The sequence below is a fragment of the Babylonia areolata genome, chromosome 5 (genome assembly GCF_041734735.1).
Source record: "Babylonia areolata isolate BAREFJ2019XMU chromosome 5, ASM4173473v1, whole genome shotgun sequence".
Classification (NCBI taxonomy): domain Eukaryota; kingdom Metazoa; phylum Mollusca; class Gastropoda; order Neogastropoda; family Buccinidae; genus Babylonia; species Babylonia areolata.
In genome coordinates this window covers 52838944-52856689 of record NC_134880.1, presented here as the reverse complement: position 1 = coordinate 52856689, position 17746 = coordinate 52838944, and the positions used below count along the sequence as shown (strand labels likewise).

General features: G+C 42.2%; 1 protein-coding gene across 1 annotated transcript in view; it reads right to left on the bottom strand.

Moving 5' to 3' along the window:
* The window catches only part of LOC143282173 (uncharacterized), a 65685-nt gene that overhangs the window by 35075 nt on the left and 12864 nt on the right, over nt 1-17746 (bottom strand). The window contains exons 11-18 of the mRNA XM_076587737.1: nt 17626-17712; nt 15436-15763; nt 13986-14139; nt 12444-12594; nt 9026-9142; nt 7156-7314; nt 4882-4979; nt 153-3882 (exon numbers count right to left, since the gene is read on the bottom strand). Coding sequence (XP_076443852.1) covers nt 153-3882; nt 4882-4979; nt 7156-7314; nt 9026-9142; nt 12444-12594; nt 13986-14139; nt 15436-15763; nt 17626-17712 — 4824 coding nt within the window. The remainder of the gene's footprint in view (nt 1-152; nt 3883-4881; nt 4980-7155; nt 7315-9025; nt 9143-12443; nt 12595-13985; nt 14140-15435; nt 15764-17625; nt 17713-17746) is intronic.

Here is a 17746-nt window from a genome sequence, read left to right as displayed (position 1 = left end):
TGCTCATGGGTGAGTATAGGTGTGTACAGTTGAGTGTGGTTGGTCATTTTCTGGCATGGCTGCCTGTAAATGGGCAATTGCCGGCACACTGAGTTTGACTTTAATTAGAGAAACATGCTGTACAAATGCAATTCATTATCATCGTTAGTTACCTGCGTCATGCTGGGGTCTTTGGGCAGCAGAGGCTTGTTGGGACTTCGCTGGCAGAAAAGTGTGGCCCTCCTCTTCAGTGTTCTGGCAGCAGTCTTGGTGGGCGAGTTCATCTTCAGTTCATAGCTGTACCCTTTGGGCAGGATGGCACGCACCTGCTTCTGCAACTGCTGCTTCTTGGGACTCCTGCGACTGATGCGGGGTACGCGGGGTGGGGAAGGGTTGGTCACAGGGCCTGGTTTGGGCACCAGGGTACGCAGAGAGGCTGAAGGAGATCGTCCTCGGTTCTTTTCTGCAGTGTGTCGAAGACCGTAGGTTGTCGGTGATGATGTCGGAGAAGAATGCACGGGGCTTAACGTTGCTATCACCTTAGCGTTGCTTCCTGAAGCAGCTGAACCTGTGTCTGGCTGATGTTGTGCAGCAGATGTCTGTGTTTGCGCAGCATCTGCATTTTTTGTGGGCACCAGCCCCAAACAGGACAACACCATGGGTGCCCTAGGATCTGACAAAGCCAGAGGAGAACACGGGGCAGCTGCTGAAGACACCTGTGACATGTGCTGAACAGGTGATGTTTCACCTGCAGGAGGGCTCTCCTCATTGGACAGGAGGCTGTAAGATGGAGGTGGTGACCGTTCATTTAAAGACTGCATGTGGCAGTATTCTCTCACAGGAGAGGCTTCGTTTTCTGCCTTTCTTGCGGCCATGGCTTGTGCTGTCAGATCAGCTTCACACGAGGCAGAAGTGATGGCCGCCTGTGCTGTTGTCCTTGCAGCTCCATGCATCCTGTCTCTAACCCCAGCAGGTGCCCCTTCCTGGCTGCAGTCTGCTTCCTCCGCTGTGTTTCTTCCTGATTCAATCAATCGCAACAATGTCCGTCTATTCTGCTTGTCCTTTGAAATGTTTCTCTGCAGCACTCTTTCTTGACCTGCTATGTGTGTCAAGCTGGTTGTCCTTCCACTGCAGGGTGTCTCCATAGGACACTCTTCCCCGCTACCCTGGTGGTGACAATGGTCAACACTGGATGTTGAAGCTTCATAAACAATGTCTGCTGCTTCTCTGGAAGAGGACTGCACACTTTGTACATTTCTGTCGTCAGCAGTGGTAGAGGAAAGGCCTGACGATGACACAGAACTGAAGTTAGATACTCCACACCCATGATCAGCACCAACATACTGTGGGTCTGAATCAGTTAAAAACACATCATCGGGAACAAAAATGTCACCTGAACACACTGATGATTCTTGTGGCAGACTCTCTGAAACTGTTCCTGTTGATGTGCTTGGATTCTCCCTGACACTGCCCACTCTTTCATTTGCTTTTGATGTGCTCACATCAGACCTTGAATCAGGATCTTGCCTGGAGAAAGACTCCAGGGAGATACCGGACCTGTGACCAGAAGAATTTTCAGTGCTTTCTTGGTCAGCAGAGCTGTCCACAGAGCTGAGGTTTAACCATGACACATTCCCAACTGCAGGTGCCTGGACCACTGGGCTGCTGCTGGCAACAGCACAGCGCCACTCTGGCCCAGATAAACCCTCTGTGCTGGACGCTGACCCTAAACTCTGACAATGAGACGTCTGAACCAAGGGTGAATGCCTGTTTGCTGTACGGTCTTGAGAACGTCCTCTTTGTACATGTATGGCCTGAGATGTGCTGGGAACCTGTGGAGTTTCACCACTGTACGTCTGCTGAAGGCTGCTGATTCGCATGCTTGTGCCTTCTTCGCCGTACTGAACTTGCTCATAACTGTTCTGGCTCCTGTCTGAGGATGACACCTCTGAGCCTGGTAAGGAATCATGACGCACACTGCCTCTGTTGGCCAGCCTGACTAGGGAAGAGCTTGACACACTGTTCATTCCTTCCTCGTCTCTTCCTGGACACAGGGCTGCTGGAAGAGTAGGAACAAAGCCAGCGGAGGACACCGAGGACACATCTGGCAACACACAATGGGATGGAACACTGCCAGACATACAGCTTGAATCCACCTGCGCGCTGGATGAAGCCGACACGCTCTGGAGATCTTCAGTTCCTTGCTCAGGGGTCGAGACACTGGGAAGTGACCTCCGTTCCGACCTCTCACCTGATCTGCTGCCCCTGATATCTGAAGTTGTGGAGACACAGTCATCAGAGGAAGACTCCCTCACATCACGTGCCTGCCCCTGGCTGCTTGCCTCCCCCTGTCCACCTGGGTCCCCGTCTCTTCCATCGGGAGTTGTGCTGCTTGGACTTTCCGCAGTGTCCTCAGTGGCCTTCGCTTCAGTGTAATCAGCATTGTACATCATGTACACAAAAATGTTCCCAGTTGCGCCTGGTTTTATCAGTTTGTTTTTTAAAGGTCTTGTGGTGCTGGTGAGTTTTACTGTCTCTTCACTTCCCTGCATCATACACTTATCTCGCAAACAAGGTGCATACTCTAGAGAATTTCTCATCATATTCTGCAAAACATCCAAATGTTCGTAACAATCTTTGCTCAGTGACAGCTTTTCTTTGCTAGGCATCTGTAAAATGAGTTGCATTATTTCATCGTCATTCCTTTTCACATGAACATGATAAATCAGGCCAACATGAACAGATGAACTGGAATGGCAGTTTGCCGCAGCAGAAAAATTCTGCTGCGTGTTTTCAAGTTTGATGTCATCTGAATTCTGCTCCTTGGAGGCTTCAGACCCGTTAGGGGTTCTGTCTACTGACTGTTCCCCTGGATTTCTAGTATCCACAATACTGTCTTGTTCACATGTGTTCTGCAGATGTGACACGTCTGTCACCGTGTTCTGATTATCCAGGACACCTGGCCCACTGTTCAGCTTCAAGGTGACAGATTCTGTCAGGTCACAGCCCCATGTTGCTTCACTGGGCCCAGCCCTCAACAGTGGGTGTGCTTCGTTCCCACTCCCAGTCTGTTCCCCTGAGCTGCCCAGTCCACACATACTGTCATCACTGGGACTGACAGAGTCATCCCCCCCTTGTTCACACAACATTTCTTCCTTGGGGCAGCATGGTGGATCATCATGATCCTCTGCTAACTCTGAACAAGCCACTGTTCCTTGCAGTGTGCTGTTAATGTCGTCACAAGACTCTAGCTCCCTGTCAATCTCTTCTCTTGTACAATCACTGGTACCATTTTTTGCTGCAGAGTTCTGATCAGTCTGAACATGCTGCAGATGGATTTTACTGTCCACTGTTTCTGAACGGGAACTGTCTTGCCACACCATGCTGCTCTCACTTAAAGGTGAGCTCTCCTCCTCGGTGCATGTGCACTCTTTTTGTTCGCACCCAACTGCTTCATCATGGCTGTGACCACCACCACTACCACCATAGCACCCACTTTCGTTCCTGCTTTCATCAGGATGCTCACAGCCTCCATCACCTGCCTCCTGTCTCTCCCCCATCTCTTCCCCAGGTCCAGGTGACTCAAGGGCTGTGTCCGTGGCACTGCCTGCTACGGCTGACAGCGAGGAGAGGGCGTGGCACAGCTCACCATCCCCCAGCACCCGCTCTGACCTCACGTAGGACTCCATGGACACCACCTTCTGCTCTCCAGAGTCACCGATGACAACAGCGTGAGAGGTGGCCAGGGACTGTCGCAGTTTAGCCATGTCGGCCATTTCCAGTGGGACGTATAGTCCGTGTGAGGTGAGGAGGGCGGAGGTGGTGCTGTCTGCTGGTGACGACAGCGTGGACAGGATGGTCACTGGCTGACTAGGGATCGGGGTTTCAGCCGCCTCTTCTGACCTGTGAATAGGACAACAATACCATGGGGCAAGCTACACTGTGAAATCCTGACCTGCACATACATGGGACATGAACGTGATGTTGTGGGCAAGTTACAGTAGAAATCCTGACTGGCACACACAGAGGACATTAACGTACACATTAAACATGAACGTGATGTTGTGGGCAAGCTACACTGTGAAATCCTGACTGGCACACACATAGGACATTAACGTACACATTAAACATGAACATGATGTTGTGGGCAAGTTACACTGTGAAATCCTGACTGGCACACACATAGGACATTAACGTACACATTAAACATGAACATGATGTTATGGGCAAGCTACACTGTGAAATCCTGACCTGAACACACATAGGACATTAACGTACACATTAAACATGAACGTGATGTTGTGGGCTGGTTACAGTGTGAAATCCTGACTTGCACACACACAGGACATTAACATATACATTAAACATGAACGTGATGTGGGCAAGTTACACAGTGAAATCCTGTCCTACACACACACACAGGACATGAACATAATGTTGTAGGCAAGTTAAGGTGTGAAATCCTTCTTCATGCTTTGCTGAAAAGGAAAATAAGTCAACTTAAATATCAACATCACTGGAATGCACATAAAGTTAATAACACATCTGTGCTGTGTGAACGAACCTGACTTCGATAATGACATGTGAAACAATGTCTAGATTTTAAAGGCCAACATAACCCCCCACACACACACACACACCCCACACCACCCAAAAAACAACAACAACAAAAAACAACAACAATAATACAACCCATTTCCAAGCAAATGAAGTGTCTGACAGCATGAAAAAAAAATCTGCAAGCAAAGGGTGAAGTGCACACCCCCAGGAAACCAACCAGACTGACAACCAGTGCACTGTACCCTCATCAGAGGGGGGGGGGGGGGGGGGGGGGGGCACCCCAGCAGACTAAAAACACTCCCACATATCAGGCCATTCTCCTGCAGGGTACTTCACACTGACCTTGTGCCCACTCTGCCGACCTTGGCCGGTGATTCATCAGACGAGTCACTCGTGTCCTGCTCATCCTCAGCCCTCCATTCTGAGCCGTTGTCTGCACCCTGAAATAACATCCAAGGGAAAAAGGAAATTTTCTTTCTAAAATTACGTTTAAGTAACATACTTACCGTGACCCACTAGTGCAGACTCCGGCAGGGGTCTGACATTCCTGTCCTGTGCAAACTACTATCCGCCTATGCGGAGAAAATGAAAGTAGCTATGGCCGATAACCTCCCGGAAGTAGGTAACCTCCCCTTTGCCCCCCTATGTTTGATTTCAGTTTACTGGTTCCTGTTTTTGGAGGTATGAATAATAGCAACATATTGTGTGAGAAAAAATATCCAAAGAATAACAGGTACTCTATGATCATGTACATACACCAGTGCCAGAACAGTATTCAGACACCTAATCTCCATTCATCAAATCATGGTCTGACCTTCAACCAGTTCAGACTGTTAGGAAAATAGTACCATCTCAATACCTCCAAATGACTGATACACAGCAACATTCATGCCACAAAGTCAAGAATGCCTAACTGCATTCCTGCAATCCCAACAATAAAAACTTAGATTTCTATTTGGTATATATATTCACTTTGTTTAATCTTTTTTTCTCTTCCGTTTCACACCGGGTTTTTTTTTTGTTTTGTTTTTTTACTGTTTTTTTGTTTTGTTTTTTGTTTTTCTATTCTTTATACTTTGTGTCTTCATGGGCTAGGGCAGCATGCAAAAAAAGCCACAAAGGCTTATGTTCAACCCTCATTAAAGATATCTGTCCTGTATTGTCTTACTTACATAATAAAACAAACACGCGCACACACACACGAACACACACGCACACACAGACACACATGCACAAACACACACACACATACACACAAACACAGCAGCACAGCGATATGATGTGGACAACATATGCCCATATAAAGCATGTCATTTCCAAAAACCTCTGGGAAAAATACTGGTCCTGGGAACCAAACGAACAGGTATCTGCATCGGTTTATGTCAAATTTCTTTGTCTTAGACAAGTAGCATTTATGGGAATTTAAAACCTTATCCTCATTAAATGAAAACAACAGACAAGACCTGGAACAAAATCAGCTGCCTTGCTCAAGACCAAACTGGCTGGAGAAAACTTGATGGTGCCTTATGCTCCAGCCGGAGCAAAGAGGATTAACTCTTTCCGGACAAAGGAATGCTCACGCATTCCTACACAAAACGTATTCAGATTCGGAGGAAGGAATGGAATAGCATTCTCCGAAAGTAAAATTCCATCATGCGCTGTACACGTGATTTTGTGATTAGCCAAGCAGAGTGCACTATTCTGGGTCACTCCACAATCGAACAGTATGATTGGTCAGCCTGGGATGTGTGGCCTGTCTCGCACACATGCTGACAAAGTCACTGACCGGTCGTCTGCTTGCGTGCCAGCCTGTTAGCAAAGCGGGCTCTTCTCAGAATGTTGTGAAGCGAACACGGCAGTGACAGCAACGTTTTAGGGTTGCCGAAGTATTTGAAATGCTACAAACTGAAGGGTCGGACATTGAAGAGGTGGATGATGACGAAGAAGAAAGCGAATTTAATGCAGAAAGCGAGCATTGGTATGGTGATTCGGGGTGAAAAATTGGCAGTATTTTCTACATATGGCAAAACTGTAAAAATATGATGAGAAATTTGATTTTTTTTATACGTAATAGCTCAACACGTAATAAACCAGTTCTGAAAGTTTCATTTTCTTACACAGTATTTTGTATTTTTTGTAATTTTTTCCCAAACCCTTACAAATGGGCCGTCTGTGGGAAAAAGCAAGGGAGAAAACTTGTCGTCCCGAGTGAGTTAACTCACTCTACCCCACAGCTACATGCCTGCTACACCTCCCCTGGGCCAGCACTACATGAGACCACTGCAGTAAAAGGAGGATTCTTCACTAAAACAACGAAAATCAGAGGACATTTGATGATTCAATTGGTCAAGCAAATCTTCGTTTTCATGCTTCCAGAATCCATAAACAGCTCAGTTTAGAATGCTAACTGTACCAAGCAAGAATAAACAAAATTAGAATTGTGTACTGGTACGAGAATGCTCGTGCCAGGTCCACACGGTAAGTAACTATGGCACAAATCAACTCGTACCTGCAGTAGAATGAGTTAAGTAATTTATCCTCAGAACAGTTCAGGTGAATGTGAGTGAACCTAGAAGTGGATGACAGCATAACTAAGACCGAAACAGAGGGGCATACCACTGTGGACAGTCTTCCGTCAGGCTCTTCAGGCTGTGTCTGCTCTCCCAAAGCCGTTTCCCTGCGACGCCTCTTTTCTGCCCTTCTGTTGCTCCGTTCCTCCCTCAGTCTCAGCCTCTGCTGTCTGCGCTGGGCAGCCTGCAGCTGTCTTCGGTGCCCCTGTTCACAGGCAAATTTGGTGAAAACAGATGATGATCATGCTGGTGTCTTTAACATTCTAAGACAGAAATCGTCCATCCTTGACCTAATCATCATTTTACACAAATGTGGACTCTTCATTCCTCTGACTTCTTCTTGTTTTTTCTGTATGTTTGTGGTCTGCAAATGTTTACTTTTGTGTCCGTAAGTGCGCTTTTGTAAGTACAACCATTTTTACCGTGCTTATCTAATAGGCCTCCTTAGCACCAGTTTTGACATGATAAAGTATACAATACAAAAAATAAATCTTTAGCACCAGTTTTGACATGATAAAGTATACAATACAAAAAATAAATCTTTAGCACCAGTTTTGACATGATAAAGTATACAATACAAAAAATAAATCTTTAGCACCAGTTTGACATGGTACAGTATATGATGTGAAAATAAAGTTTGTAAACATATAACACACTCCAGTTTGACATGGTATAGTATATGATGTGAAAATAAAGTTTGTAAACATATAACATACTCCAGTTTCACATAGTATAGTACATTAAACCCAAACAAAGTTTGCAAGCATTTAAAACACTAGGACAGACTGACAACAACATAAAGAATCCTCAGCCTAAGCATGATACAAAGTAATGTGTTACCTGGTACGCTTGTCACAACAGATTTCTCTGTGTGAAATTTGGGTTGTTCTCCCCAGGGAGAGCATGTCCCTACTGTGCAGCACCACCCGATTTTTTAAAATTTTTTTAAATTTTTTTTCTGCCTGTAAGTGTATTTGTTTTCTTATCAAAGAGGATCTTTCTACACAATTCTGCCCAGGGACAACCCATGTATTCTTTTAAGTGCATGCTACATAAGGGACCTAATATGTATTATTTGTTTATTTTTTTTAACTTTTATGGTTGTTGTTGTCTTTACAATGTGATTAAGTATAAGCTTTCTTTTCCAATAATGCAGAAGTGGTTTACTCATGCTCATTATTATTATGATATTATAATGCCACCATTCGCTTTCGCCTTACCCTAGACACCATTACTGTAATAGTTGACACAATTGATGCTGTTGCTATGTTACAACTGGTCCAGGCTATTTATTATTAATGTCATCTTAAATCATCATGATTACTACAATCATTAATGTGTAAACATTGATTGATTGAATGATTGGACAAATCTTCCTTTTTTTCTTTTTTTTTGTTGTTGATGTTGTTGTTGTTGTTACCGATTTGTTTTGCCTTGTTTGGTCTGTTTTGTTTTGTTTTGTTTTATCTCTCTCTCTGTAGTAGAAGATGCTACTGTTCGTTTTATGTTGTTTGTTTCATACTATTCTCTGTATTGTATACATGTTTTTGGAAAATTAAAAAAAAAGTTTTAAAAAAAGTTTTGAAAAAAAAAAGAAAAAAAGTTTATATTCTCATGTGAATAAAAAACATCCAAACCATCACTCAAGGTCTAGCACAGGGTGAGGTAATACTGCCCAGTGCCAGATTCAATCCCATGTGCTCAGATAGTCTTGCTTCCTGTGCAGATGCATTACCACTAGACCATAACCCCAGAAGTGATACACAATCCATCCCCATCCCCCTCCACTTCTAAACGATAATACTCAAATGTACACATTAATACTCCCAACAAAAATATCTTCAATCACCAATATATGTGACGGGACACTGAACAAAATTTCTCCTCCTCTTCCAGAAATGATGTGAGCAGTATACCTTGCACCATGAGGGCAGAACGTGGTCAGGCTGATCACAAGGAGCCTTCACAAACTCCACGCTGAACTCCTCTGCACACTCTGGTCCCTTGGGAACCTCTCCCGTCTGTCTGTATCTCTGGACAGTGTTCATACACACATAAACAACACAAGATAAGGCAGAATGGCTGGAAAGCATACATACAGACACACAACACAAGGAAGAATCACTGGAAAGCGTACATACAGACACACAGCACAAGATAAGGAAGAATCACTGGAAAGCGTACACACAAACACACAGCACAAGATAAGGAAGAATCACTGGAAAGCGTACATACAGACACACAGCACAAGATAAGGAAGAATCACTGGAAAGCGTACATACAGACACACAGCACAAGATAAGGAAGAATCACTGGAAAGCGTACATACAGACACACAGCACAAGATAAGGAAGAATCACTGGAAAGTGTACATACAGACACACAACACAACACAAAGGAGAATCACTGGAAAGCGTACATACAAACACACAGCACAAGATAAGGAAGAATCACTGGAAAGCGTACATACAGACACACAGCACAAGGGAGAATCACTGGAAAGCGTACATACAGACACACAGCACAAGATAAGGAAGAATCACTGGAAAGCGTACATACAGACACACAGCACAAGATAAGGAAGAATCACTGGAAAGTGTACATACAGGCACACAGCACAAGATAAGGAAGAATCACTGGAAAGTGTACATACAGACACACAGCACAAGATAAGGAAGAATCACTGGAAAGTGTACATACAGACACACAACACAACACAAGGAAGAATCACTGGAAAGCGTACATACAGACACACAGCACAACACAAGGAAGAATCACTGGAAAGCGTACATACAGACACACAGCACAAGATAAGGAAGAATCACTGGAAAGCATACATACAAACACACAACACAACACAAGAGAGAATCACTGGAAAGCGTACATACAGACACACAGCACAAGATAAGGGAGAATCACTGGAAAGCATACATACAGACACACAGCACAAGGGAGAATCACTGGAAAGCATACATACAGACACACAGCACAAGGGAGAATCACTGGAAAGTGTACATACAAACACACAAGATAAGGAAGAATCACTGGAAAGCGTACATACAGACACACAGCACAAGATAAGGAAGAATCACTGGAAAGTGTACATACAGACACACAGCACAAGGCATGGGAGAGGAGAGAAAGAGAAAACAAATGGCATCACCCCCCTAAATAAGAGTGCAGTTTCTTCACTGTGGAGATGTTGTTTTTTTATGGCAGTAGTGTAATATATATGGATCTGTTCCCACACTCTGACACCTCCTTGAAACTGAAAACTGAAACTGTATACTTCTCACTTCACATTCATAGATTTTCTTCTTCTTTATTTTCTTTTTTTTTACATTTAAACTTTACCTTTTATCTTAAATAATATAGGTATAACAAGACACCCAGAACAAAAATATATCAGAAAGCCAGTCACAGTCCAATAAATCTTGAAATCCACACCATATTTCCCAGTTGAACTCCCATCATTTCAACCACTTCCTCCTAAAGCTGTTAAGCTGTCGGCCGCTTCAGTTTACATAAAGAGAAAAAGAAAGCTCATAAACAGCAAAGAAAGTGAATATAAGCTGAGAAAAAGCTCACAATACTAGTGGTTAACTTCCAAAATTAGTGTGCAGTCTTTCTTGAGAATGACACAGAACATAATGGTTAATAATAATCTAGCAGAAAGGGTTACAGTTTACCATCAATACTGTTCAGCTGGGGAATTGTGCAGGAGAGTTTCCTCTAAAATATTGCCAGGGTCCAGGGGCTACCGTTTGAAAATTACAAGATGGCAGCTAAAGCAAAAGTGACGCCATGGTATAGTTGAAAAACTAAACTGGGCTCAAAATGAAAAACTGAACTGGGCTTAAAATGGACTGGACAAAAATAAAACGTACTCGCTGAATTTTTTTTTCTCTGAAAAAATTTTTTCTCCTCTGAAATCAACTGCGTGCACTGAAAATAGCGGATCCACTGAGAGTTCCCCAGCCTGACTGTTCTACATGTTATTTTCTAAGATGGGCACACCTGCTGAAGATGCAGAAAAAGATGCAATTTGTGGGCAGAGTATTTTCCACTGCAAAGTACCAAACATGTAACCATGCTAAATCTCTAGCAGATTCCTACCAAACACACACTCCCTCCCTTTTATCTCCTTTCCCCTTGCTGTTAACCTTCAGACCGCCATTTCAGCTATTCTCAAACAGTGGATTATTCACTCCCCCACCAAGGCCATGAAAGCTGCACCCAAACAGCGACAATGTATCTCCGTCTTGCGAAAGTTTTCAAATTATTTTGGAATTATTATAACAGTAGCTTTAGCTTTGCCAAGGTTCCCTTTACTCCTATAATAACTGGGAAATGCCCTACAAGGAATGGAGTTTTTCAAAAGATTTTTTTGGCTGACTGCAGCATGTCAACAACTCATTATCTACGCAGGCAAGCAAAATGGGGACTACTAGTCCCAGCCGAGTGTGAGCAAAACTAAATGCAGTGACAAAGGTTTTAACCACTAATCAACGAAAGTTAAAATGAATGCCTGAAGAATATTACGATAAACTACAGAACAATGATTCTTCAGAAGAGATGAGGAATACTAGCCTACTCTTCACCCAGAGAGCAGAACTGAGTTTGACCTTGCTAGCAGACAGCATTTAGTGGTTTGAGCAAGAATAGAACACATTGTGTGTGACAGTCAGGCCTGCCAAAGGAAGTAGCAGGGGTGGGGGAGGTATCAGATGACTGTGTGCAGAATGAATCAGGACACAAGAGGAAGAGGGAAAGGGTGGGGCATTGGGGTGGGGGTGGTCGTGTGCCAATTTTCAAATCAGTGGGTTTGACAGTGGGCTGATGATTTTGATCCAGACATTCCTTTGATGGAGATGATGGTGTGTGTGTGTGTGTGTGTGTGTGTGTGTGTGTGTGTGTGTGGTGAGAGTATCTATTATTGTGTATCTGTATGTTCAATGTCTACTGATTGAAAAATTCTTGTGAGTCACATACTGATTTCATCACAACAAAATATCTTTTTCTGTATCTTCTGTTCAGTTTCCTTTCGGAAAATTTATACTTTTACCTGTGTTAGTTCAGAAAGTAATCCAGAAAGGAAATTTTCTATCTAAAATTACGTTTAAATAAGATACTGACCGTGACCCAACTAGTGCAGACTCCGGCAGGGGTCTGACATTCCTGCCAGAATTTGATTTTCTACACCTTCCCACTTGTTGTGTGAATTAACCTGCCAAACAGAATTCAGCTGTTTGCCAAAAACCCCTTGGCAGGCTAAGGGTGAAAATGACATCTCCTCAGTCAGTTTTTTCAGGATACAAAGGAGAAACATCTAACCTGTATGATGCTATCCTTGTTCTGTATTTTGCGGTTGAAGTGAAGGCGCAGCTTGTTGGCCGGTCTACTGGGCATCATGTACTCATGAATCAGTTTGTACACGCCCACGTCCTTCTGCTCTTTGAACTGCTCCTTGCCAAGAACTAGAAGCCTGGGAAGACAAAAAAAAGAAAGAAACGAAAGGAATGGAATCAGTGTTCAAAAGGACTGGAATCAATGTTCATCTCTTGCTGATAATGTACGATAAAGTTCAAAAGGATTGGAATCAATGTTCATCTCTTGCTGATAATGTACGATAAAGTTCAAAAGGATTGGAATCAATGTTCATCTCTTGCTGATAATGTACGATAAAGTTCAAAAGGATTGGAATCAATGTTCATCTCCTAGTGATAATGTATGATAAAGTTCAAAAGGACTGGAATCAATGTTCATCTCTTAGTGATAATGTATGATAAAGTTCAAAAGGATTGGAATCAATGTTCACCTCTTAGTGATAATGTATGATAAAGTTCAAAAGGATTGGAATCAATGTTCACCTCTTAGTGATAATGTATGATAAAGTTCAAAAGGACTGGAATCAATGTTCACCTCTTAGTGGTAATATATGATAAAATTCAAAAGGACTGGAATCAATGTTCATCTCTATCTCCTGGTGATAATGTATGAAAAAGTTCAAAAGAATTGTAATCAATGTTCATCTCTTGGTGATAACGTATGATAAGATTGTACGCATACTGTGATGAAGTCAATGTGTATATATATCTGTGTATCACTGACTATAATACTGAGTTTCAATCTCCACATGATTTTCATGGAGACATTGACCTACATAATTCTGACAAAAGTATGTTTAAATTATACACAATAAAGGTGACAACAGTAAAATGCGACAAAAATAACAATGATGATGGCAAAGACAGTAACACCAAATACAATAAGAAGAAGAATGATATAAAATAGCAACCAATGCTTGTACAACATATCATCTCCTGCAAAACTCACAGTTCTTTGTACTTCGTAAGAAACTGGATTCTGGATTTTTCACCATATTCTAATTCTCTGGTTTTCATCACACATCTATTTAGTTAAAACCTGGAAATGAAATAATCATCCTTCAGAAAAACAAAATCTCCATAAGATAATGCACATAACAAATTTTTACTTGACCATCCAGACTACTGCCTCTGCCCACCCCATGCAGACTAGAACCATAATAAAATGCAAAGAAACAAGAAGAACAAATGACCACTGGCTTCCAAAACAACAACTTATCCAAACAGAACCAACCAAAGTTGAAACTTTCCCAAGCATATTTCTCACTGAGAATGATCTAATCTCAAACAAAATGGCTGCCACATTCCAGAAAAACAACAACAACAACAAGAGAACAGAAAGAAAGAGACAACACAAGAATGATATCACATTCCAAACCAATCTTAACTGTTCGGAGTGGTAATCAAAAACACTTAATTGCTGTTCCGAGCAGCGATCAAAAAGGCAGGTTCCGTCTGAAACAGAGAAACTGATGCTTTCCAGACTTACGCGTCTTCTGATGGGAAAAAGTAGAATTTTCCTATGGTTGTGACTTTGTCTTGCAGCAGAAGCCCCCTTGCAGGCAGCAGTGAGGGGTAGAGAAACACCCGGCTGGTCCACATCACTTCTCTCTGAACTGTCAGCAGTGGTGGCTGGGCTCGAGCTGATACACAGTAATATACAAATGTTATACACTGCTTGTTCATAGAGCCAAATCTATACAAAAGATGGGCTCAAACTGATACAAGACAATGTACAAATATTGCACACAACATGTTCATACAGCTAAATCTATAAGTAGGCTGGGCTCAAACTGATACAAGACAATGTACAAATATTGCACACAGCATGTTCACACAGCTAAATCTATAAGTAGGCTGGGCTGAAACTAATACAAGACAATGTACAAACATTGCACACAACATGTTCATACAGCTAAATCTATAAGTAGGCTGGGCTTGAACTGACACATGGTAATATAAAATATTACAAAGCATATTCATATAATGTTATCTAAAACACACATGCTAAAAATAATACTTATATAGTTTACACATAGCATGCATATACACTCATACAGCCAAATCTATACACACACACCATCAGCAGGTCTCAAACTCATACACAATAATATACAAATATTACACACAGCATGTCCATACAGCCTAATCTATGTACATACTGGGCTCAAAATAATACACTTTATATACTTATATAATTTACACATAATATGTTCATACACTTAAACTGCCTAATCTATACAAACACACCACTGGCTGGGCTCAAACTGATATACAGTAATACAAGAATATTAGTTTTTTGTTTTCTTTTGTTTTATAACACACAGCATGTTCATACAACATAACTGATACAGACACAAAAACAATATACTTTAATGCAAAATTAGATTTACAATGAATATAAAAATCTTTACAATGAAACTTCAAAAGAAGGGGACAATACCCTTTTTTTTTTTTTTTTGCTGCGAATAGTTCACTCATACACCATAACTGACAACTTTCGAAACCTTGTGTTCAAACACCCAAGCCACTGACATCATCCAAACTATCCAATACAAAAAAAAAAAAACAACCAAGACTAATCATCATGCAGACTTCTGTCTCACAATTAACGATATATTGTTTACTTGTGACCGTAGTGTTCACTGCCCAGCAATTTGTGCCAGCCAGGTCAGAAGTATCAAAACAGGACAAAGTTCGTACCCTACCTAAAACTTCTGCAATGATTAGAACATTTTAATAGAGGTATGAAGCAAACAGATCTGGAAAAAAAAAGCTCCTGGCATCCCCCCCTCACCCCCCTGGACTCCCCAAAAAGACTTAAATTCTGAAAAAACACACTCACCACATACTCTCACACACCATCACGCAAGCTGACAAACACATGAACAAGAACACATAGATATGCGCATGCTCACACACAGAGAGTACCCTCTCACCAATTTCTGTATAGGAGTCAGAACTGATCCGGCCTGCCTTCTCTTTCACTGACGTTTTCTTGCCCGCTTCCACAGCTCTCTTCCGTTTACCTTTACCCACAACCATTTCACCACTTCCTTCTGCTGTCGCAGTGCCCAAATCATCAGCCAACAAAACAGAAGCTGACTGCTGACTGACACTTCCTCCTGCTTGCAGGGCTGTCTGCTGGCGATGGGAGGCCCAGTCAGTATCGCCATTCATGATTTCCAGAGCTTCTGTCAAATTACAGGCGTTGAAGCAGGACTGTGGGCCAACTGTGGAGACTTCACGGAACCGATCCAGTTCAACCTGACCCCAGAAACAAATGAAGCGTAACAGTATCACCCTCCAGTCCAAGGCCAGCAGTTTTCTGGCATTATAATCTGAATCTTAGAAAAAGATAGATACAGAACCAATAGTGAATGAGAGTGCTACATATTGCATTTATTTGATTCAGGATATAGTGATGCTGTGCAAGAAAGTAAAAGCCAGAAACACAGCAGCTCTGCCAATGTTAATGCTAAATGTGGAAAGTACAAACAGGTTACTGGAGGACAGCATGGCATTTAACCCCTAGGCTGCCTACATGACAAGATAACTTGTCAACGCAAGCATGTACGCTTCGCTGCCACAATGACGAGATAACTCGTCATCAAAATATTCTGACTTTTCCCTGGTTTGCATTGAGTTCATTGACAAAAATACTGGTAGCTTTAGCTTGGGGAATCTTTCCAGATTCTATTCATAGCTAGAAACCCCATCTACGTCATGAGACAGTCCCTTATTTGAACGTTTTGGTTGGGTTACTGCTCCTCTTGCCTGGCTCCTCTCCTCACTCGCTCAACAAAATGTAAGACTCCATGCTCAAGACATGCGATCATGTTGCCCAAAATCAACCAAGACTGCTTTCTTTAGCTGATGCTCGGAAAGAATTGAAGTGTAAATTCAAAGGAGAAGACAGTGATGAACATTTATTGGACGATTTGATAGAAAATAAAGGGAGCAATGAAGAGACTGGCCAAGATACGACTGTCAGTGAGTGATGCTGATTGTACAGCTGTAGCAGATTCGGTCACAGAAAGTGACCGAATTATTAGCAGGACACAGTGTGAGAGATTTTCCTGGCACACAGCCAACGTGGACTAGTGAGAACTGGATGAAGTGACCGTGTGAGAGGGGTGAAGGAGAGGGGTGGAGACCGAGGGGGCGTGGCCCCACATCCATATTATCACTTGGAGAAGTCACAATGCATTGTGTATCTGTCTCTTTAAAAAAAAAAAAAAAAAAATTATTGTGGTTGTTCTAGTATAATTTGTGTGTGCAGGTATTATCCATTTGTCCAGAAAATATGATAGTTTAGAGCAAATTACCTGACTAATGTTTGTAATGAACAAGTTGAAAATATGACAAAAAATAAAACACTGATTTCAAAACAACAGCATGTCAATGAAAATATATAAAATGGGAAAACATCATGTGTTTTGTATTCTTTATTCATTTACCTTTCAGAAAATATACACTTTTATGGGTCTTTCTCCAATAACAAAGAGCACAGAATTTTTTGAAAATATATACCTGTTTTTTGGTGAAAAAACCCTGGCAAATACATTTCACTGGCAGCAAAAGGGTTAAAGAGAAGGCTGTTTTCGTTTTGTCTGGCCAAACTGTCTTCTGGCATACAACTCTGCCTATCATGAGGCAAAACTTTCGGCCTACCTTCTGAGAAAAAAAAAACTATTTTCTGGTTCAAAATTTTACCTACCTTTTGGCTTAAAATTCTGCCTGTCTTCTGCAAAAATCATGTTTATCTTCTGGCTTAACATCCTACCTATCTCTTGTCAAAAATTCTGCCTACCTTCTGGTATGCATTCTGCCTACCTTCTTCTCTAAAGGAGAAGCATTAATGGACTAGGGGAACATTCTGATTAGCAAGAGATGATGGAAAGAGACACTGAAAAGATGTTTGCACATAAACAACAGACATTTTGATTGTGATATCTACAAAACTTCTAAACATAGACCACAGTAACAACTTGTAGGTCCTCCAAAGTCACATTAAAAAAAAAAAAATCTTTAAAATGTCCCAACTCTGAGAACATATACCACTCAGGTTAGGTAAAGGCAAGAGTCTTGGCAGGTAAGTGTAAGTGACACCAGCAACAGAAACTGACCATTAAGTTCCTGCAGGTGTCAGCCAAGGGACAGAAATCGTCACTTCCCTGGGCCAGGACATACATCTGGGTCGTCAACTGTACATGCTGTCAACACACACACACACACACACACAATATG